Below are 21,234 nucleotides of genomic sequence, written 5' to 3'. Positions count from 1 at the left end.
AGAGAATATCAATTGCTTGAGTAAGCAGAGTGCTTTGCTTCACCAGTGCAGACCAAGGACGGGCTGTACTGTAGTAAGGAGCACCCTTTACATCAGGTGCATGGGTGTCATTGCCAGAGGAGCAGGGAGGATCCTTCTCAGGTTGCCACTTTTCACTAATCATCCTTTTTGCCCCTTTCCTACTGTGGCTTGTTAGAGAGAAGTTAGCTTAGGGTGTGTTTGTTTACCTTGTACTGGGATTGTCTGCCGTATCCCAGGCAAGGAAAGCTGTCCCTCTTGCACAGAGCAGCGGCCCAAAAGCTCCCATGGCCAGAAGCCCTTCCTGTCATGTCCAAGCTGTGGGATGCATTTGATGGAGAAGGGATAGCTCAGCGGTTTGAGCATTGGCCTGCAAAACCGAGGGTTGTGAGTTCAATCCTTGAGGGGGCCATTCAGGGATCTGGGGCAAAAACTGGGGATTGGTCCTGCTTTTAGCAGGGGGTTGGACTAGATCTCCTGAGGTCCCTTCCACCCCTGATATTCTATGAAAGAGTCTATGAAATGGACGTGGCTGATCAAGTAGGAGCAATGGATGCTTTGCTGGTCCCTGTCTGTGGTGGGGCTGAGTTTCAAGTCCTAGTCCTAATCTACAAAACCCTCCATAGACCAGGACACTCATCCCTTGACCACAGCCCATCAAGAGAAGATGGGACAGACGTTCTCCATGATGGGATCCCAGCGGTGGCACTCCTGATCAGAGGAGCTCATAGCTGGAGCCTAGATCTACATGCAAGCCCCCGCTTTTCTCTGAGGCTTCCCCCAGGAACACCATCCATTTCCACTGCCTGTCGTTACGTTAATGTTACTTTGGTTTACTCTAGATAGCCATACAATGTAATGATTTTTTTTGGCTGTTATTGGGGGGGAGAGGGGGTTGAAGATTTCCCCCCCTCCCTCTTAATTTATCATTTAAAAATCGGAGGCTGTTATTGCAAATGTACAATTCATGTTTTGCAATCAGAATATTTAATAAAGTATCCCATTCTGTTGCAAACACAATCTGTCAGTTTAGGAGAGAGCTAGAGGGGAATGCCAAGCCAAACAGATAACCTTAGCTTTAGGATCCTGTATATTTGCAATATGAACTGGTCTCCAGTTTCTCTGTGTATATTCACATAACTGTTTAGGTTGTGAAGGCTAGGACTATAACAGGGTTTAAAAGAGAACTGGATAAATTCATGGAGGTTAAGTTCATTAATGGCTATTAACCAGGTTGGGCAAGAAATGGTGTCCTTAGCCTCTGTTTGTCAGAGGATGGAGATGGATGGCAGGAGAGAGATCACTTGATCATTATCTGTTAGGTTCGCTTCCTCTGGGGCACCTGGCATTGGCCCCTGTCGGTAGACAGGATACTGGGCTGGATGGACCTTTGGTCTGACCCAGTATGGCCGTTCTTATGTTCTGTCGCTGAGGAGAGGAGGGAGAAGGTGCAATAGGAAGGGAGGGAAGGAATACAAGAAGAAAAGAGAGAGAAATAGACAAAATTAATTAAAAATAGGTCTAGAAGGAGGAGAAAAAAAGTTGAGGCCTCCTTCGTTTGTGTGCGCTACATGCAGCCAGTTGGTATTTAGAGGCCATGGTGATAACATCTGAACCAGATCAAGGGTTTCAGCCATTCTCAGCCAGAAACATGGCGCTCACAACAAGAGAAAAGGAGAGTAGTCCATCCTCTCCCGCCAAGAAAGGGAATCTGGGCCTCTTGGGAGGCTGGGCGTATGGCCAAACAACGTAATCGCTGGCTAGCATAACAGACTCCACCCTGCCTCCAGACTTGATTAACATGGATCATTGTCCCTGTGTGTTAAACACGAAGGTGGGGTTCCCACTGCCACTCGGCACTAGGTAAGCTCTGCTCCGTGGGAGCAGAACTGAGCCAGCACTGAATGGCTTTGAAAGTCCTGCCCTGTGGCCCTTATCAAACCCAGCCTCTCTGGAGGTCACATCTCAGGGTGACAACACAGCCAGCAGGAGGCTCTTGAAGTCAATGCCAGGGTGGGATAACCCTTAACCTCCCCTTTCATCCGCATGTAGACAGGAGGAAGCCCCCACTCCGCAAATGACCTCTGAGAACGTGTGGTGCAGAACATGGTAGGAACCCTCCTTTACAATGGCTGGCAGGGGACTCTCCTTCAGCTGCTGGGATGCAATGCCTCGCTCCGCAGTTGGTTTCACTTGGAATGTGGGGCTCTGAATTGGGCTCTGCTGCTGCAATGAGGGTGCAGGTTGGCTACAGGTTCTGTGTTTGCAATGAGACTCCCACTCTGAGGGACTGGCCTTCTCTCCTCCCTCTCTTTAGGTTTCTACACTGGTTGGCTCTTGCCTGCTGCAGTTGTGGGGTCACTGGTTTTCATCGCAGGCATATTTCTGATGCTGAGCGACATACCTGCGTAAGTGCCAGCCTCTCTCCCCTTTCTGTCCCTACCTTCTCCTTCCCTCTCCCACTGGCTGTCTGCAGCCTGGAGGATGTGGGGGAAGCCCCAGGGTGGCCGGAAGTCAGCAATTCCTGGCTGCCTCCCCTGAGGTCAGTCCACTAGGCCACAGCACCCTCAACTAGCATGCTCACTGTCAAGCAAACCTGGCTCCTCACAGGCTTCTGAGCAAAATTCCTGGTGAACAACCCAACTTCGAGGGGGTCAAAGTCCCCTTAACACCCTACAGGGAAATGTCACCCAGGTCTTCACAGCACGTGGCCATCCGCTCCTCCCAGCACCGTGGGTCTGCTGTCTGACCCAGGTTCCAACATGACAGGGCAATGGCTAAACTCTAACTAGTGGAAACTGTTGGGGGGAAGCTCCATGAGGTGTTTCTGTCCAGGCCAAGGAGGGGCAGAAAAGGGCCAGTGCTCTGTGCTGCCATGTGAACATCCCAGCTTTGATCCCGAGTGCCGCACTCTCACCTGGGGACCTGCAGGAGGAAAGTGCTCAGCAGCTTTGCTCCCCCAGAACTCTCTGGCTGATTTAAGGAGCAGTGTTTATGGGCTCTCATGGCGTCCTGGCTAGTCCCTCATCACTGGAAAGAATGAGGCCTCAAGAGGTGTGAAAGGGTGGCCTTCAGCAAAGAATGTACCGTGGTCCTGATTTCTTTCTTTGTCTGCCTCCCCGCTACCCCAGGCAGGAGATCTGTGACAGCGAGGATGAGTACCAGATGTGCCCGCTGTGCAAGGAGTGCCCACACTGGCAGCTCTCCAGCATCTGCAGTATGTTCAAGGTGAGGTTTGTGGCTCCCAGTGGTTAATTTCCAGAGGGGAGGGCCAGGAAGAAAGAATATCCTGCAGTCTGCCCTGTAGATGGTGCTTGCTAGAGTGCCCAGGTGTGCACAGCTCTCTCACCCCTGCGCCAGGGCCTGGCTGAGCTGGGAGGTGCTGTGTTTATGCACTGGGAGGGGCGATAAGCAGGCTGTTTGCACAAGCACAATGCACTGGGATTTGCTCTCTGCCTTTTCATCTTAATGACATTAGAGGAGACATTTCAGGGGACATGTTCCTGTGTGAGAGGAGAGAGCACCAGGACTCACCTCCCCCAGGACCTCTCCTCACCCCCTCCCATCTGCAGTGTTGGACCCTTTCCCCTCTTTCTAGTCTCCCTCCTCCCAGCCGTGCACATTCGCTGGCATCCCACATCCCCAGACCATCCCTCTCCAGCTCCTCCTCCCCCTTTCACCTTCTCTTCTCCCTTGCATCCCCTCCCTGGTCTGTTCCTCCCCAGGTCCGCTGCCTCTTCCTTGGCTTCCCTCTGCTATCCCTCCCCTGCATTCCCTGTCTGATTCCCTCCCACCTCTCCTCTCCCTGTGTGTACAAGGTCTCTCCTTTCTGGTGCTGGAGCAGGTCGTGCTGCAGAGATGAGAAGAGGGTCTGTTTCACTTTGCTGCTTGCACATGGAGTGGAGCAGCAGAGACAGATCTCAGGGACAGCTGCTCCTCAGGTGCTGCTCCAGTGTGTGTGGAGCACGGAAGCACTGCAGAGCACGGAAGAGGCTTTGTGAAGCTTGAACTGGCTATGCAGATTCACACTACCGCATTGACATTTCTTGCCTCAGGACGTAGATCTGCTCTGCACAGCAAGCCTCTGCTGTGCTGGGTAGTCGCAAGATCCTACGCTTAAGGGATTATGGTTGTTGGGCTAATCTGATTGGCTCCTCCCTCTGTAAACTACATAATGGACCAGTCCCCCCAGCTGATGTAAATTGGCATGGCTCCATTGACTTCAGTTTTGGTCCAGACTTGCACCAGGTGGGGATCTGGCCCATTGGCTCCAGTGGAGCTAGGGCTGATTTGCACCAGGTGGGGATCTGGCCCATTGGCTCCAGTGGAGCTAGGGCTGATTTACACCAGCTGGGGATCTGGCCTGTTGGCTCCAAGTGGAGCTAGGGCTGATTTACACCACCTGGGGATCTGGCCCAACACTCTTTCTCTCGCCAGCAGGAGCGTTTGATAGCGCTGAGGTAAGGTTCCTCAGACAGCGAGGGTGACCTCTCCGTGTGGCTCCAACCTCTTCCCAGGGAGATTCAAGCAAATCCAGAGAGAATAAGGAAACACTCTCTCCCTTTGTGCCTGTCTGGAGCTGAGGCCCCCTCCCCGTGCAGGGAGAGATGAATGCTCAGAGTGGGAGGGGTACTGCTCTGAGCCTGGGGATGAAGCCTGTACAGGGCCCCAAGCTGTGAACTGCTCCCAGCACATCCCAAAGCCACACCCTGCTGTCACCTTCTCAGCACAGCACAGGCAGCTCTGGTTGATCAGATACACAGGAATCCCAATCCCTGTCTGCCCTGTCCCTATGCCTCTGTTCCTGCACACCACGACTTGCATTTCGGAGCAGCCTGGGTCTGGTACTGGCAACAGGTGGGCAAATCAGCTGTGCACTGTGCTGCCACTGATCAGTGACTCCCTGCTGCCTCAGGAGCGCTCCGGTGTGGGTCCAAGGACTCAGACTGATCCAGCACTCTGATTCTTGTAGATCAGTTCCAGTGCTGCTTTGTCTCTTATCAAAACCCCTATGCTTCCCCTGGGGAACCTCCCTGTCTGTCCCAGAGAGAAACTCATTCTCTCTCTCCTGCCCTCACCCCCTTCACACACCCAGTAAGTTAGCACTCTGCTGCTCTCAGGATCCAACCTAGCAGCCCTTTCCTCCTGCAGGTTCCCTGAGCGTTCCTTTCACTCTCCCTGCTTTGCTCCATAGGCAGGTCGCCTCTTCGACCACGGTGGGACCATCTTCTTCAGCATTTTCATGTCCCTGTGGGCTGTGACATTCCTGGAGTACTGGAAGCGGATGAACGCCACCCTGGCGCACCGGTGGGACTGTTCTGACTTCGAGGACATTGAGGTACAGGCCTGACCCTCTGTCACACAGCTGAACTCCCAAGGCCGTACAAAGCCAAATCAAGGCAATGCCTTTTCCCACTGTCCTAGGAGCGGCCGCGACCCCAGTTCACTGCCATGGCTCCCATGACAATGGAGAACCCAATTACTGGAGCAGAGGAGCCATATTTTCCCAAGCGGAACCGCGTAAAACGGGTCGTGGCTGGACTGATGATCATCATCATGATGGTAAGGGCACTGTAGGCCCCTGCCCTGTGCCTGGCTTTGAAGGTCTTTCATGGGGTCTGCAGCTCCTGGCATGACTGCCTCCTCTCTGCATGCTGATTGCCTCTTACTGCCTGCATGACTCTCCCATAGCTGCCAGTGCCCCCAGAGATCAGAGCAAGCCCAGCTGCCCCAAACACACTGTAGTTCCTGATGGCAAGTTGATGGCCACTGGGTTGTGTTTGCAGATTGCTGTGGTTGTGATGTTCCTGATCTCCATTATCCTGTACCGGGCGATCATCAGCATCCTTGTGTCAAGATCCGGGAACTTCCTCTTTGTGGCATCGGTAAGATGTAGATGCAGCCAGCTCTGCCCTAGGGTTTTATGGGCTTGCACAAGCCCCGGGGGATGTTCTGGTTCATTCCCTCTACTCTCCTCTTTTCTAGGCGTCTCGTATTGCCAGCCTTACAGGCTCAGTGGTGAATCTAATCTTCATCCTCATCCTTTCTAAAATTTACATTGCACTGGCCCATTTCCTTACCAAGTGGGGTAAGTGGTGGAAGGGAAATTATACAGACTTCAACTGTGGTTCCCTGGGACAGTTCCTGACAAACCTGGCTCCCCATTCCTTTGCAACTTATACATTGCAATCACATTCACCTGCACAAAGTGAGTGTGAAACACTGCCATCCGATTTGAGAGGGAGTCACACCCACTCAGACAGGAGGGGAGAATCTTGTCCATTGTCTTCGGCTGGATTCTTATGCAATTAAGCAGGGGCTGCTAAAAGAAATTGGATTTAGGTGCAGAAGGGAAAAGGCGGAAAGACAAGGATCCAGACAGATCAGGAACTGAGAAAGGTGGAAGGGCTCAGATCAAAGTAGAGAAGTACCAAGGTACTAAGGGAATGAGTGCAGGTGTTTGGTGTAGGGTCACAAGGTTGCCACCTTTCCCAGTTTTCCTGGGTGCTGTCTTAGGTCCTGCAAGCTAGATAGTGTGACACAAGGAAGGAATTTGTCTCATACGGCAAAACATCAAAAGTTGCAATGCAGGAGTCCTGCAGTCAGGTGTCCAATGGCTTTCTGCGGGTCCAGGGCTAATGCTGGTGGATGCCTGGGGAAAGCATTGTGTGTGTAGAGGGATGCTGGAAATAATTAGAGAGGGCTGAATTGTTTTAACAATCTTTTTGATTAACATTTTCATTTTGATTGAAATTTTCTTTTCTTTTTTTTTTGGCTTGGGGTTTCATTTAATCAATAAACCGAAATTTAGTGACAGTTGCTGTATATTTTCTGCCAAAAATTTCTAACTTGCATGAAATGAAAATGTTTTTGTTAATTTTTTTGCAGAAATATACACCAATTTTTTTGACCAGCTCTAGAAATAATATTAAAGGATAAGATCTTTATTAGCCTTTTTAAAAAGAAAAATAATTTTAATGAATTTGCTAGTAGCTAGTTTATATGTACAGTACAACATTATTGCCCTCTGCTGAACAGAATCAGAACTGTACAAGTGTGTGTCATAGGCCCTTTACTGCTAACTGCTAATTGAGATTCTCCATAGGGTCAAGAAGCAGGGCTGTGGGCTTGTGCACAAGAGGAACTGGGTTCTATCCTGGCTGTCTCCATGACGTTCTGCATGGTCATACCATGTAATATAACACCCATGAAATCCTAGGTGACCATGCAGTTGTTGGGAGTTTTAAAAATACAGACATCTTAAAGATCAAACAAAAAAGCCTCCTAAACAACACAGTCATCCAGCTTCTTCTGTTACGGATGCTGTTGCCATGGTTACTGGGTGACAGGAGTAAGTGCTGGTAGTCTCCTTGAATGGTGCCACAGGGCAGAGCTGATGCTGTCTGTGTGTGTTGCTCTGCCACAGAGATGCACCGGACTCAGACGAAGTACGAAGATGCTTTCACCTTCAAAGTGTTTGTCTTCCAGTTTGTCAATTTCTACTCTTCTCCCATCTACATTGCGTTCTTCAAGGGCAGGTAAAGCATCTCCAGGGGAGGGCAGCTCTCACCTCCCCCAGCCATCCCCCAGCTCTGGCCCCCTCCTCCAAATGTAACCCCATCTCAGCTGGTGGCTGGAGTTCCTGCGGCTGGCCCAGAGATAAGCGGCTTTGGGACCTGGTGATGTGCAGTTCCAGTGGATAGCCCTAGAGCAGTGGTTCTCAAACTGTGGTCCGCGGACCATCAGTGATCCACGAGCTCCATTCAAGTGGGGGGTCTATGGATAGTTCCCTCTGATGTGCGGCTGCACAAGAGGGAACGAAGGACCACCCACTTAATTAGTGGAGCTGCGCAGGCATGGCTCCACTAATTAGGTGCTTGGACCCTGGAGAAGACACACATGTAAGGTGAGGTGGTGGCCTTGGGGGGGAATGGGGGTAGGTGGGAGCGGGCAGTGGGGTGAGAAGAGAGGGGATGGGGGGAATTTGGGACATGCAGGGCTGCGGCAGCCAGAGAAAAAGGCAACTTTCCCCAGCTCCAGGGCTGCGGCTGCCAGGGAGAGACCCCTCCTCCTTCCCAGCCTCAGCTCTGTGGTGGGGTAGAGACCCCTTCCCAGTCCCAGCTCCGGGGCTGCCATGGCGGGAGAGAGAGGGCACATTCTTCACATTAGAAAGGTAAGACTACTGATATTAGTTGTGTGCTTTTATTTGTAGAACAAAAAAAGTTAATTATTATCGTTTTTTTAACATAGCACTTTTATCTAAAGCGCTTTACAATAGTTAGCTAATGGTACAAACAACATTTGGAAAGATCATTAAATGGTCCATCAAGACCCTCAGCAATTTTCAAGTGGTATGTGGGGAAAAGAAAAATTTGAGAACCACTGCAAGAGAGAGACAGGGAAGCTGCAGCACTGCTGCCATCTAGAGGCAATGAGCGGCATGGGGGGGAACGTGGGGGTTCCCGGCACTATTCTAATGTGGGAAGGAGCAACTAGAAACCCCCTTTGTGCCTGTGTAGCTCTAAAACAGCCCTGTATCCATCCAGGCATGCAGTGAGCATGTCAGAGAGCTATATGGCTTTTTCAAAAAGAACAGGAATACTTGTGGCACCTTAGAGACTAACGCATTTATTTGAGCATAAGCTTTCGTGGGCTAAAACCCACTTCATCGGATGCATGCAGTGGGAAATACAGTAGGAAGATAGATATAGATAGATATACACCGAGAACATGAAACAATGGGTGCTATCATACACACTATAACAAGAGCGATCAATTAAGGTGAGCTATACACGGCTGCTACTCTGAAACATGGCCTTTTCAGTGTATGATCCCATGGCACACACAGCCAGTTGTTCAGACTGTTGAGGGGCTGGGGGTCCTGTATCAGAGGGTTCTCTGTGGGAACAGGGCAGCTCAGTTTGGGAAGCACATGCCCGTGGGGAAGCCCCTCCAAAGCATAGAGCTGAGACTTCTTGGGCAACTCGGGACTTCTGCTCCCTGGTGGTGATGAGCGTGCTTGTGTGCAGAGCTTGGATTCTGAAAGGAAGACAGACTCTCGCTGTGTTGCATGGGGAAGGTCTGCTGTATCAGCAGCTGGCAGACCCTGTTGCAAGGCCCCAACCGCCATTATTTTATATAAAGACCCCCCGCTAAGATCATGGCCCCATTGTGTTGCTGGGCGCTGCACGTGCAGTGAGACCCAGACCTGAGGAGCATAAAACTGAAACAGACAGACGGTGGGAGAGGGAACAAGCACAGGCGAGTGACATGACCTGCCCAGGTCTCCCAGCAAGGTGGTAACAAACCTGGGGATGGCATGCAGGGCTGGAGTCCCAGCTTGGGCCTGATCCAGGGCCATGCTGCTCCCCAGAACTGATAGAAACAGGGGATCTGAAGCAGAGGGGTAAGCAGGGGAGTGTTGGGGGTAACTGCAGCCAGCAATGTTTTGCTTCAAATGCCTCTCACATGTGGACAAGATGAAATTAACATGAGGGGCAGGTCCGCGGGTGCCCTTTGATGATCTCCTTTCAGACAGTCAGGCACCATTGCACTGTGTCCCTCCTTTCCCCTCTGTTGGGAAGAACAGGGCACAGGGTGAGTGAGAAATTCCTGACATACATGCTTCCATCACGGGATGTTCCTGGCAGGCTGGGTTGGCCTCCATGCACATCCACAAGGTATCATCAGCACTGGCTTCAGATGTGGGCTGAGGGAGATGATGATGAAGTAGATCTGACCTTGTCCCATTCAATCCAGCAGGACTGGCTGAGCAGCATCCTCAGCCTCCCAATGGACAAGGGTGGCTGGGGTGTGGGAGCAGGGCACGGTGCACAACAGCACCACATCCCGAGCAGCCTCAGGAGGAATAAGAGATTGATGGGAGAGGGAGCAAGGGGTTCAGCTGTGGATTTATTGCTCTCTTGCCATCCTGGATTTCCCAGATTTGTAGGCTACCCAGGGAACTACAAGACCTTGCTTGGGATTCGCAACGAGGACGTGAGTATCTGCTGATAAAGGTTGGGAACACAGGAAGGGCCATGCTGGGTCAGACCAATGGTCCCTCTGGTCTAGGGCCTGACACTGGCCAGTGCCAGGTGCTTCAGAGGGAGTGAACAGAACAGGACAATTAGCGAGTGTCATCCAGTAGCAGTGTCTGGCAGTCGGACGTTTAGGGACACCAGAGCACAGGGTTAAAAGGAGGTGGGAGTCTCAGGTGAGGGACTGTCTGAGGTAACCTGCCAAACAGAATGGGGACCCTTTGCTGGGGTGGCAGGAAACGCCCCAGCCGCTGCCCAGCTCTGTGCACAGGGAAAGGCTCCACAGCTCTCAGGACAGCCCTGGCCAGAGGAGGAGGGAGGTCATGGCCAGCTTCAGTGCCAGTGTAGTGGGATCCCGGCCTGCCCCGCACTCCCCCCCACCTCAAGCTTGCTTGCTGCCTCCGAGGCCTTTGACAGGAACCACACACAGACTCCTCTGAGAGTGCGGAGGGCCCAGGCAGGATGTGGGCATAGCACAGAGAGGAGCAGTGGCATGCCTGGGGAATCCCCGTCTCTGGCTGCCCATCCCCCCAGGACCAAAGAGAAGTGGGGGTTGTCAGACTCCACCCCTGCCCCAACCACCTCAGGAGCCCCCCGCTGCCCATCTGCTCAAAGACTAGTGGCAGCAACTGGGGCCCCTCATTCCTGGCCCACCCTTCCCAGAAGTCGGCCTCTGGGGCTACCCTGAGGGTTGGGAATGGCAGCCGGGGGCTTGCTGCTGCAGGCTGCCTCCTCCCCAGGCTCCACTGACTCCAGGATGTGGCGATGGTGCTGGGGGCTGCAGTGCACCGGCCTGCTATGCCGTGTTAGGACAGCGTGTGGGCTCAGGAGTAGCCTTTCCTGTGGGAGGTGGAACCTAGAGGGCCCCCCCACCCCCGCCCCATCCTTCTGAGCTTGAGGGGAACGTGCAGCAAAGCTAATGTGCCTCTGTCCTTCCCACCCAGTGCGGGGCTGGCGGCTGTCTCATTGAACTCGCCCAGGAGCTGCTGGTCATCATGGTGGGAAAGCAAGTCATTAACAACGTGCAAGAAATCGTCATCCCGTAAGCACTGAGTGCGCTACCGGGCAGGGGGAGGGGGGGTGTTGGTCTGACTTCTGGCAGACCATTGCATCAAAGAGAGCTGCTGCCCAAGCCCTATAACAAGGATCTATGGGGCAGCAGGTGGGGATGTCTCCATGCAGGGGCACTGTGATAGATTCGGAACGAGGGGAGGGCTCAGTCAGTGTGAAGGCACCTGTGTGTGTGGCCCCATCTGCTTGGCTTGTGCTTGGCAGGTGGCTGCATCACCTATCCCAAGTGGTCTGATGGCTATGGTTTGAACTATGGGCCCCAGCTCAGACAGGGCCAGTGCCCAGATGTGCCAGGGCCTGTCACCACAGCCCTCTCCTCCCACTAGTGAAGGAAGAGGGGAAAGTTGCAGGTTGTGACTGCTGGTAGGCGTTTGGGGTGACAGATGGTCACTGAGGATGGGGGACCCACAGCTGACATGGACCAGTCAAAGCAGAACAAAGTTGCTTTGCAATAGGTCTCATGGCAAGTTAGCCGTGTGCACTATGGAGCCTCTGGCTTCCCACTGCCACTGCCCTGCCTCCTGCCCGCAAGCTCTGTCTGCCCACGGATTCTCCGGCATGAGCTCCTGCAGAGGAGGCGTTGCGGGAAGCAAACCAGGCCAGGAATGCTGGAGCTGGGAGGGACTTTTCATGGCCCTTTTCTGGAATCATGGAATCATAGAATATCAGGGTTGGAAGGGATCTCAGGAGGTCATCTAGTCCAACCTCCTGGAGTAATGTCCAAGCTCAGCTCAGCCGAGTCTCTCCACGTTTGTCCTCTGTCATTCCCAGGGCAAAGGCATCTCTGACAATGATCCCCAGCTGCCGGACCATGGGCTGCTGGGCATGCATTAGAGCAGTGCTTCTCAAGCTATCTGATGTGGAGGACCAGCATTTTTTTTTTCCAATGTGCGCGCAGACTGGCAGCCGATGGCTCGCGGACCACCACCACTTTGAGTAGCACTGCATTAGAGCAGTGTTTCACTGGGACCTCACCCCACAATTCGACACAGACAGGGGACTTAAAACCACCTTTGCTCCCACCCTACTCTGATGCCAAGCCCAGCCCAGCTGGTCTAGAGCGTCTGGCCCTGTTTATAACAGAGAAGCAAAGACCCTCCCCCACTCCCTGGATTCCTGGCTGGGACTAGGGCTGGGTCAGGCCATATTGGCAGCACTGCCAAAGGTCCCTCTGAAGCTAGCTGCCTGAAAATGCCTGCGCAACTTGGAGAGCCAGCATAGCCTATCAGGCCAGTAAGAGTGAGACTGGCCACTGCAGTGTCTGCTGGGGCATCACCCTTCCCGTGACCATTTCTTTCTCTGCTCCCCCAGGAAGCTGAAAGGCTGGTGGCAAAAGTACAAGCTTCGCTCCCAAAAGAGGAAAAGCAAGGCGGACCAATTGGGCCTGGTGCAGCAGGCACCCTGGGAGAGCAACTACGAGCTCCTGGTCTGTGAGGGGCTGTTTGACGAGTACCTGGAAATGGGTAGGGACCAAAGGCCGAGTCTGCCACCTTGGGAGACCACTAGCAAAGTGTCCTGGCCAGGTAGGGTCACTTGATCACTGACCGCACCAGGAGAAGAGGCTGGAAGTCAGAGACTTCCTCAAGGGAGGAAACTTTTGCAGTCAATAGTGTTGATGGTGTGTGCGTCAATCACTTATCCCGCTGATGTGCCCTCTGGTGCCCGCTAGTGGTGATTATTTGGGAAGCAGCACTTTCTCTAGCACGTTCATTTGAGTGAAGCCCTAGAGAGAGAGTGAACTCAACTGCCTAGTCTTGGTGTTGAATATTCTGAGCTCTGGGATTGCAGTCAAAGGTCTAAGGAAACCCTCCATTAGAGGTAGTAGCCTTGTGAAACTGACTCCAGAGACACAACTCTGCCTCCTGGAAGGGAAATTGCAGTCCAGGCAGAGAATTTCTCCTCTTTCCCCAGCAGAAATTGGGTTATACAGCAGGTTCTATTGCCCCGTCTCACCCTGGCCAAACAGCCCTGCTGGGTTTGGCTTGATATACAGAATATCCCACAGGAAGCGTCCATCTCAGGCTTGGTTACCCAGGGCTCCAGCCCAATCTGTTCCACATCCCAGCTTCCTCTGCCTGAAGGCTCCTCTCACCTCCCTGCTCTCAGCTTCCTTATGGAGCCAGTCACAGCAGTGAGTCAGCGCTAGCTCTCCGAACCCTTTGCTCGGCCATGGCTGCACTATGGATGCTGCCAGCCCAGGTGTGTCAGCCAGGTGCCCAGGGGTGATGGCTGACAGAGCTGTGCCAGCAGAAGCCCACGCAGACATAGCTATACCAGCACAGCAGTGCTTTTACCAGTCTAGCTTGTTTGGCTCATAGGTGGAGGTTTCACTATCCTGGTACCCCCAGGTCTAGCTGCATTCATGCCAGGAGTGCCTGGCCGGTACACAATACAGGCATCCCTATATTAGTAAAGCGTGCCTCGTGGCCTACCAGGGTCTGTCAGGTGATGCTGGCAGCCTATTACAGATGGAAAGCAGAGACAGTACATCTCCAGAAACAAACAGGGGCCCACAGAGATCTTTGGATTGCAACATATTCCCCGGGTACTCTCTGTTCTCATCCTTCGGAAACCAGGGACGGTGGGGAGGGGAAGGGGGACCGGGGAGGCCACGATCACTGCTGAACACAGCTCACAGAAGCCATCCTCTGCTCCCCTTGCCCACTGTGAATGTGAGCTCTGAGGATTCTTTCCTTCTGCACAACAGTCCTGCAATTTGGATTCATCACCATATTTGTGGCAGCTTGTCCTCTGGCGCCCCTTTTCGCCTTGCTCAACAACTGGGTGGAGATCCGCCTTGATGCACAGAAGTTTGTCTGCGAGTACCGTCGTCCTGTGGCCGAGCGGGCCCAGGGCATTGGCATCTGGTTTTATATCCTGGAGGTCATCACCCACTTGGCTGTCATCAGTAACGTGAGTTGTGCTGGGCAGTGAGGGAGAGGGAGAAGCCAGCTCCCAGCATTCAGACGCAGCCAGCCACGTTGCTGACACTTGGTTAATATAATCATGTAGCATCGTGGTCTCTTGTTTAGAGATTGAAGGCAGCCACTGTGCAGGTCGGTATCAGGGACAGGGGACTGAAAGGCAGAACTAAAGAAAATGTTACTGAAATTCCACTTGGCAAATGGAAATCTGTAGACATGATATAGTAACTGGACACACAGCTGTCGTATGTGACAGAACCACACTCAGATTCAAGGGCTGCTGCAGCTCGGGCCTCTGGCTCAGTAACCCCTATTGGAGCAGCGTTGCCTGACACAGCCTGCTCTGACAGGCTCCTCATCTCTGCGGCTTAATTCCCAAGCATGACAGGCCTGATTTTCAATGACCAGTGAGAGCTGTGCAGTATTGAAGGGTGTGTCTGCATTTGAGGAATAAATGCTTGCAGCTATAATTGCTAGTGAGCAGAAACCCTGCCTGGATGGCAAGCCTCAATCCAAACTTTCACTGGGGACTTGCCTCAGTAGGAAGTGCAGGGTCAGAGTTTGGGTGGGGAGTTGGTGTCTGGGAGAGGCGGTCCAGCAAACTCAAGAGTCACACAAGGCTTCAGAGTAACAACGTTTAGCCTGAGGCTCAGGCAGGTATGCGGACATCTGTAATGTGGTAGGAACCTGGCTGTAGCACTAGTGTTTTCCTCCTTGTTTCAGGCTTTCCTGATTGCCTTCACTTCAGACTTCTTGCCCCGTCTGTATTATCAGTACACCTGTGCCAGTGACCTGCAGGGCTATGTTAACTTCACCCTGGCGTATGCTCCAAAGCACTTTGCCTCGCAGCACAATGTCACGTGCAGGTAGGAGTCCCAGCTCAGCTGCCTGGGGGACCTCAGGACAAAGCTCCTTCCCATTCTCCATTTGAATTGCAACCTCTGATTTTTCCTAGTGTTTGTTTTCTCTTCAGGACAGTCTCCTTTGTGGGGCCCCAGCTATGTTTGGGAGTGAAAGATGGGCTCAGGAAGGCACATGCTTTGTGTCCACTTAATCCTGTGTGAGATCTGTGCTAAAGTATTTCCCACCAATTATTGAGCATGCTGCCCCATCCAGCTGTGGGTGGGAGAGGGAAGGGAGACCTAAAGGCTAGTTCAGTTTATTAGGGGACAAAAGATACACCATTTCATAGACACACCCAATTTACACCTGAGTTAGGAAGTGCAGCATTAGCTTCCCTAGGGGAGTGCCACTCAGGTCCTCCTTTGTGTACGGGGGGCTCACCTGTTTGTGCTCTTCTTGTAAATCAGTCTTGAAGGAACTTAAGTGTTTTTTAATTAAGCTACTTCTACTCTGATTTACCTTGCTGCTGCTTGCCAGTCCTGGAGGAATGGGCACATACTCCCTCCTGGAGAGCCAGCATTAGTCATGCCTTACCCTGACAGTTCATGGGCCACATAAATGCCATCAGTTATTAATTCTTAAGAGTGATTACATATGTGGAGGAAGTTACAGAAGGCAAAGTCGGGGGAGTGAAACTACCAGTGGTTGCCCTGAGGATGTTGACATGCAATCAAGAGGGCTGGAGGGCTCCTCTTTCCCAGCTGTGACCCCCTCTAGGTGTAATGTCATCTTCTCTTCCCCAGGTACCGTGCATACAGGGATGAGAGCGGCAGGTACTCGCTAACCTATTGGAACCTACTAGCAATCCGCCTGGGCTTTATTATAGTGTTTGAGGTATCTCCCTCTCGTTTTCCTCAATCAGTTCCTCCGGCCAAGGTTTTGTTCCTTTGCTGTCCAATTTCTCATTTTAAGTTCTTTCTTTCTACACCTGTCCCCAGGGCATGTACTGTCTGGCTCGGCATAGACGTTGCCCTTGTGGGGTTGAAGAGAGTGTGCTCTCTGGGGGATACTTCTTGGTTCAAGTCCTGTCAGTGCCTGTCTCATTCCCTGCAGTGCTCCTGTTGCTTGGCTGAGAACTCCACCCTGCATGGGTCAGGCACCTCCATGCTGTTCCTTACTCATCTGGTCTTGCTTCAGAAAGAATCAGCTGTCTTATTGGACACATTGCTCTTTTCCTCTTGTTTTCAGCATGTGGTGTTCTTTATTGCTCGTGTGATAGACCTGATGGTGCCTGACATTCCTGAGTCACTGCAGATCAAGGTGAAGCGTGAACATTATCTGGCCAAGCAGGCACTGGCTGAGAACAAGGTAAATCTCAGGGCCAGTGGTCTTTATTCTACATCGGGGTAGTCAGTAGGTGATCTGTGGGCCACATCTGGACCGTCAGATGCTTTTGAACAGACCCTGAAATCTTTTTATTTACGCTGGAGTCTGAGTTTCTGTGGGCATCCCACTGCCCACGCCTGGAAGATGTCCAGATGAAATGCACTAAAGTAACACCCTACGCCTTTTGGTCTTCAGATGTTCATTAGCAGCTGGGGGGCTCCCTGTTCATAACCCCTTTCTCCATGGTCATTGATAATCTCTTCACTCATTTCTGTTGCTCTCCAAGTTTTGTTGTGGCTGTAGTTTCTAGACAGGCTTATCTGTCAGTTCTGCCCCTTAGGTCTTAAAATTCCAGGCTTCATTGGTTACGTAACTCATGCCTTCCTCCCTTAAACATAACTGATGCCAAAGCAGTTTGGTCACTGTCTGTAGGATAGCTTTCTAACTCTCTAATGCTGTGGATACTAATTGTCCTTTCTCCTTTTGATCCATTGCTGAGGTAGGCCCTCTTTGAGAGAAAGGAAGTCAGGGCCACCTCCAGCCCTACGCAAACAGCACCTAAAGACTGGGAGCTAGATGGGGTGCATGAAAACCAGGAGCCTACCCAACTGCGGACGATGACGTCTACACACGCATTAGCTGCTAGTCCTGAAGCTCATCCTCAGCAGCAGTTTGATCCTGAAGCAGAACCCCCATGAATTGCTGTTGAATCTGTTTTAGAACACAAATGGTGACTGCTTCCATCTGGGTGCGAATAAAACTGAGTTCAGCCATGGAGCATGTGATTTCTAGCATTCTCTCTTTTGAAGGAGATGAACGCAACTTGACTCTGATCCTGAGCTGGGTGTCTGTGTGTAAGAAACCTTGCAGAGGAATGAATTATTTTAGTGAAATTTCAGAGTGGATAAAATGAAGCACTCCAATTAATAGTACAGTGACAGACATACTTGAATACCAGCTAAGTCCTTAGAGCCCTGCAGGTTAAACTAAAGTTAGACACCTGGCAAAGCCTGGAGCTGCCTGACTTTGGGGTTGGAAGAAATAATTTATGGAATGTCCTCTGAAGAAATTTCTTCTTGCTCTGAGCTATGGTAGAGGACAGGTGGGCTGTATGGCCCCCAGCTGGCATGAGGTCGGTGTGTAGGAGAAGCAGTGCTTCAGGCTGAAATGAAGCAAGGCCCACTGCTCTAGTGAAGTAAAAAGCAGCAATTCAACAGGCCTGGCTCTTACACAGCTGCAGCAGGGACTTAAGGGAAGTCTAACAACCACAGCATGTTGTCAGACAGGAGCAAGCCTCGCTTCCTCCCTCTTCCTGTTACTAGAGAGAGGAAGCTTGGAGTTATGCACTCTTGTTCCCTTACAGAAAAGAGAGGGGGAGAGCCTGGGCACTAGCTGGGGTTCTTTACACTAGTAGGCATTGGAGAGGGGGCTCTGCAGGCATCTACTTACACTAGTGCTGGCCTTGTTAATACCTCTTCCTCCCTGGGGCCTGCACTCTGGTAGGACCACTCAGCCTAGTTATTAGGTTGTAAATCCAGACAGGGAACAACTGACGCTTTAAGATGACAGCTTAAAGTCTGAAAGCACTGTCAAAGGTTACGCTAGCCCCTGCCCTGATGTACATGGAAAAGCAATCTCTTCGAGCATGGGCAGAGAAATACAACACTCCAAGCTGTTTCAGGTTTTTATTTTAGAATTTATAAAATTCCAGTGTCATCCATACTCATGAGCCTTTTTACATGTTTGCATATAGTCTCCAAATTCCAAAGTTAAGGCCAAGGGATCATTGCCATGGAAACATACACTATGGAAGACGTTGAAAATAAAGGAAATGGAGCACATACCAGAGCATTTGCTACAGACTGAGGGGCAGCAGGAGACAGTACTAGGTACAATCACTTCATGACCTTTAGCATATAGGGGACCCTGAATTTAACTCAAGCCAAGCTAGGCAACTGATGGGGTTTTTTTGTTTTTTTTTTTGGGGTGGGGAAGGAAGAGGGTGGCAGGCTTGATGACCTCAAGATGTACCCCTTCCCCATCTGGGTTATCTAGCCCTTTTCAGAGCCCCTTTTGCTCAAAAGGAGGGAATACTACCCACATTTGGTGAGCCACCCCTTTAGACATCTACCATGGGGCCAAAGAGTGGTCAAGTTATTCACCACTGCCTTTGCATAGCCCTGGGACCTGGCTTTTTCAGTTGACAGCAATTCTCCACTTCACTGTAAGTGACAGGACATTTTGGTATCTGACTTCTGGGCTAGGGTCCTCTTCCAGAGGAGGTTGGGGGAAAAGAAGAAAGTCAGCATTTCTAAGCCTCACTTGACACAGGTGCAACATTGGGAACAGCAAGAGAACTGGGGCGAGCCTTCCAATGTAATGACCCTTGCCCCAGTCAGCATTATTGGGGAGAGACTGGCGACTTGCTTGCAGAGGAGCTAAAGCGGTCAGGAAATGGAGGTACGGAAGGAGGACACCCTACTTCCCCACCACATCAACACAATTTCTCTCTGTGGCTGAGCAAGCAGCTCACTTGAGAAGCCTCCTTCAAGCAAGCTGTGGCAGTGCTTAGGGTTCAGCAGCTCAGGGGCCAAGATGCTACAGTACAGAGCATGGGATTTACCACATATAGTGGCAAGCCCTGGGCCTTAATTCTCCCTATGCTCTTTGCCTCTGTGTATTTCAGAGCAGCTTGACTTTCTGTCGCTCAGAGCAGACACGCAACCTGCCTCTCTCGAAACCAAACCCACCTTCTGGCTCTGAGTCTTACAGCTCTGAAGGGGGGGGGGGGGAGGGGAAGGGAAGAGAGCATGCATTACCCTAACCTTGCTCTTACTTTTATGTGTGTGTTTCTAACAGCTACATGTACTGATTGATGCTCTTCCACTCTCCCTGCACCTGGTGCAGATAATTCAGCTCTGGCCTCCACAGTGAGATGAACAGGTTAGCAGTAGTGCTGATGCTCTAGACTTGGAGGCCACCCACAGACTGGTTTTTGAGGTAGAAAGAAGGCAATAGTAAATAGTGACAAATTCCCTACCCCTTGTGTCTAAATGCTGTCAGAGGGAGGGGGAAATTATGTAGCTTCAGCATTGCAGTTCCCATCAACTGGCTCCTGGGCCATGTTACCATAGCAAATTGGGCTGACCCAAATTCTGTTGCACCCCATAATACTGTCATGTCCTGGCTCTGACCAGCTCTGCTGCTGTTGGGAAGAACAAACTAGGGGTGAAGGGGGAACACTGGGAAGTAGCCGTATTTTTACTCTCACATGTTGGAAGACTCATCAAGTGTGCATGAGACATCTAGAGTCTCACTGCTACACATGGACATGCTCAGTGCCACATATCACTCAAGGCTTTTCTACTTGACCAGGGGATCCCTTGTGTCATTGCTGGTCCCTTCCAGTGTCGTTGCTTCTACAGATTATTATTGTTCCTTAAGCAGTTTCTGATCTTTAGACTTTTAGCTCACTCCACACATCCACTATCACTGTTAGATGGATTTTTGGCAGTTCAAAGGAAAAGCTGATTGCACTCTACGACAGTAAGATAAGGCCCGGGATAAACACAAAGGAAAAAGGGCAAACGTTTTGGCTTTTTAGAAAGTCAAGGAAATTTATTTCCTGAGGTCATGAGACAGGAAGTTGATTCCTAGCCACAGTAAAGGAGGTCTCCTAATGAAGGCTGGAGTGCCTAGCAAGCCATGCTCAAGGTATCTGATCACTGTCACCACTTTGGCAGTTGTGAAGCTTAGCAGATGAAAGTCACTTATGACACTTCAAACAAAAAGCTGTGTCCGAGTCAGAGTGGAAGGGGGGGGGAGGAACCATCCATTTATAGTAGGTCCTAAACCCAGTTACAACAGACAAGTAGAATGGGTTCTAGCACTCCACACAGCATTAGGAGACCTCGCAGGGCAATTTACTTGTGGTCCAGCCGCTGGGTCAGAATTCAAACTGGAAGTATTTGTGGCAGGTTAGTGTCAGGTCAGCTGGCTGGAGGAGATGTTTCTGCTTCCAGGTCATTATCGTTTAGGGCCCCAGGGAAGAGTCTTGGGGGCCACTTGAGCCCCAAAGCTGGGGAAATCTTCAGAACTGCTCATATCAGGGGCCTAGAGCAAAGAAGAGAGAATGGTCCAAGTTATATAGGCTGGCTGCAGTTCATTCAAGCATTCAAGAAATATCACATGTGCAAACACAACATGAAGATGTAATGAGTGAGGTCACATATGGAAGAGTGTTCTAGGATATCAAAGGTTTCAGAGTAGCAGCTGTGTTAGTCTGTATTCGCAAAAAGAAAAGGAGGACTTGTGGCACCTTAGGGACTAACCAATTTATCTGAGCATAAGCTTTCGTGAGCTACAACCGATGAAGTGAGCTGTAGCTCATGAAAGCTTATGCTCAAATAAATTGGTTAGTCCCTAAGGTGCCACAAGTACTCCTTTTCTTTTTAGGATATCAAAGTTCTTGAAAGGTACAGAGGACAAGGACAGTACAGCAACAGGGTTTTAGTAGGACCCATGAAAACAGCAGGTAAGTCATTAAGATGGGTCGCAAAAGGATCATGATCTGAATTAACCAAATCAATTCAGAGTATCAGGGAAGCAGATTCTGCAGGAAGGTCGGAAGGACGTCTATGTCTTGGGGAGATTGACACCAAGTATAGTTTGCCCACTGTTTCCTCAGTGGTGCCAGATCTACCTTAATACTCAAATGCTATCCTCCTCATTGCTGTAGTATGCAGTAGTATTGAAGTATTCCTGCTAACAGGCAAGGCTTTTCTGTACAGTGGCAGGAGAGACACTAGCTGGATCAGAGGTTCTTGACACCCCTTAATTTCTATGGCTCAGGCTAGTTTTAGAACTGAGACCTGCCAAGTCCTCAGTGCACCCTGGGAGGACCAAGTGGCCAAGAAGAAGGTATTTGGCTTAGTAGCTTATCCCCTGCCTTT

General features: G+C 51.1%; 2 protein-coding genes across 14 annotated transcripts in view; one reads left to right on the top strand and one right to left on the bottom strand.

Annotated features, from left to right (window-relative positions):
- LOC102947701 (high density lipoprotein binding protein) overlaps window positions 1-21,234 on the bottom strand; it is a 170,525-nt gene that overhangs the window by 59,040 nt on the left and 90,251 nt on the right. For 6 of the 10 annotated variants that reach the window (XM_037909302.2, XM_043522465.1, XM_037909303.2 and 3 more), the window contains exon 28: window positions 17,954-20,395. The exons of the other annotated variants lie outside the window; for them this stretch is intronic. In XM_037909302.2, the coding sequence (XP_037765230.1) occupies window positions 20,309-20,395 (87 nt within the window). In that variant the 3' untranslated portion in view covers window positions 17,954-20,308. Of the gene's footprint in view, window positions 1-17,953; window positions 20,396-21,234 lie in introns of those variants that run through there. 10 annotated transcript variants of the gene reach the window in all.
- The window catches only part of ANO7 (anoctamin 7), a 52,757-nt gene that overhangs the window by 27,575 nt on the left and 3,948 nt on the right, over window positions 1-21,234 (top strand). For 2 of the 4 annotated variants that reach the window (XM_043522469.1, XM_043522470.1), the window contains 14 exons: window positions 2,336-2,426; window positions 3,150-3,246; window positions 5,213-5,356; window positions 5,443-5,580; window positions 5,805-5,903; window positions 6,004-6,106; window positions 7,445-7,556; window positions 9,963-10,017; window positions 11,003-11,100; window positions 12,441-12,652; window positions 13,837-14,042; window positions 14,777-14,919; window positions 15,700-15,790; window positions 16,145-16,264. In XM_043522469.1, coding sequence (XP_043378404.1) covers window positions 2,336-2,426; window positions 3,150-3,246; window positions 5,213-5,356; window positions 5,443-5,580; window positions 5,805-5,903; window positions 6,004-6,106; window positions 7,445-7,556; window positions 9,963-10,017; window positions 11,003-11,100; window positions 12,441-12,652; window positions 13,837-14,042; window positions 14,777-14,919; window positions 15,700-15,790; window positions 16,145-16,264 — 1,709 coding nt within the window. Of the gene's footprint in view, window positions 1-2,335; window positions 2,427-3,149; window positions 3,247-5,212; window positions 5,357-5,442; window positions 5,581-5,804; window positions 5,904-6,003; window positions 6,107-7,444; window positions 7,557-9,962; window positions 10,018-11,002; window positions 11,101-12,440; window positions 12,653-13,836; window positions 14,043-14,776; window positions 14,920-15,699; window positions 15,791-16,144; window positions 16,265-16,785; window positions 17,060-21,234 lie in introns of those variants that run through there. The other 2 variants (XM_037909308.2, XM_037909306.2) reach the window with 2 other exon arrangements.

This window comes from Chelonia mydas, chromosome 9 (genome assembly GCF_015237465.2).
Source record: "Chelonia mydas isolate rCheMyd1 chromosome 9, rCheMyd1.pri.v2, whole genome shotgun sequence".
NCBI classification, from domain to species: domain Eukaryota; kingdom Metazoa; phylum Chordata; order Testudines; family Cheloniidae; genus Chelonia; species Chelonia mydas.
Note: the sequence above shows the minus strand (reverse complement) of the source record. Positions and strands in the feature narration are given on the sequence as shown.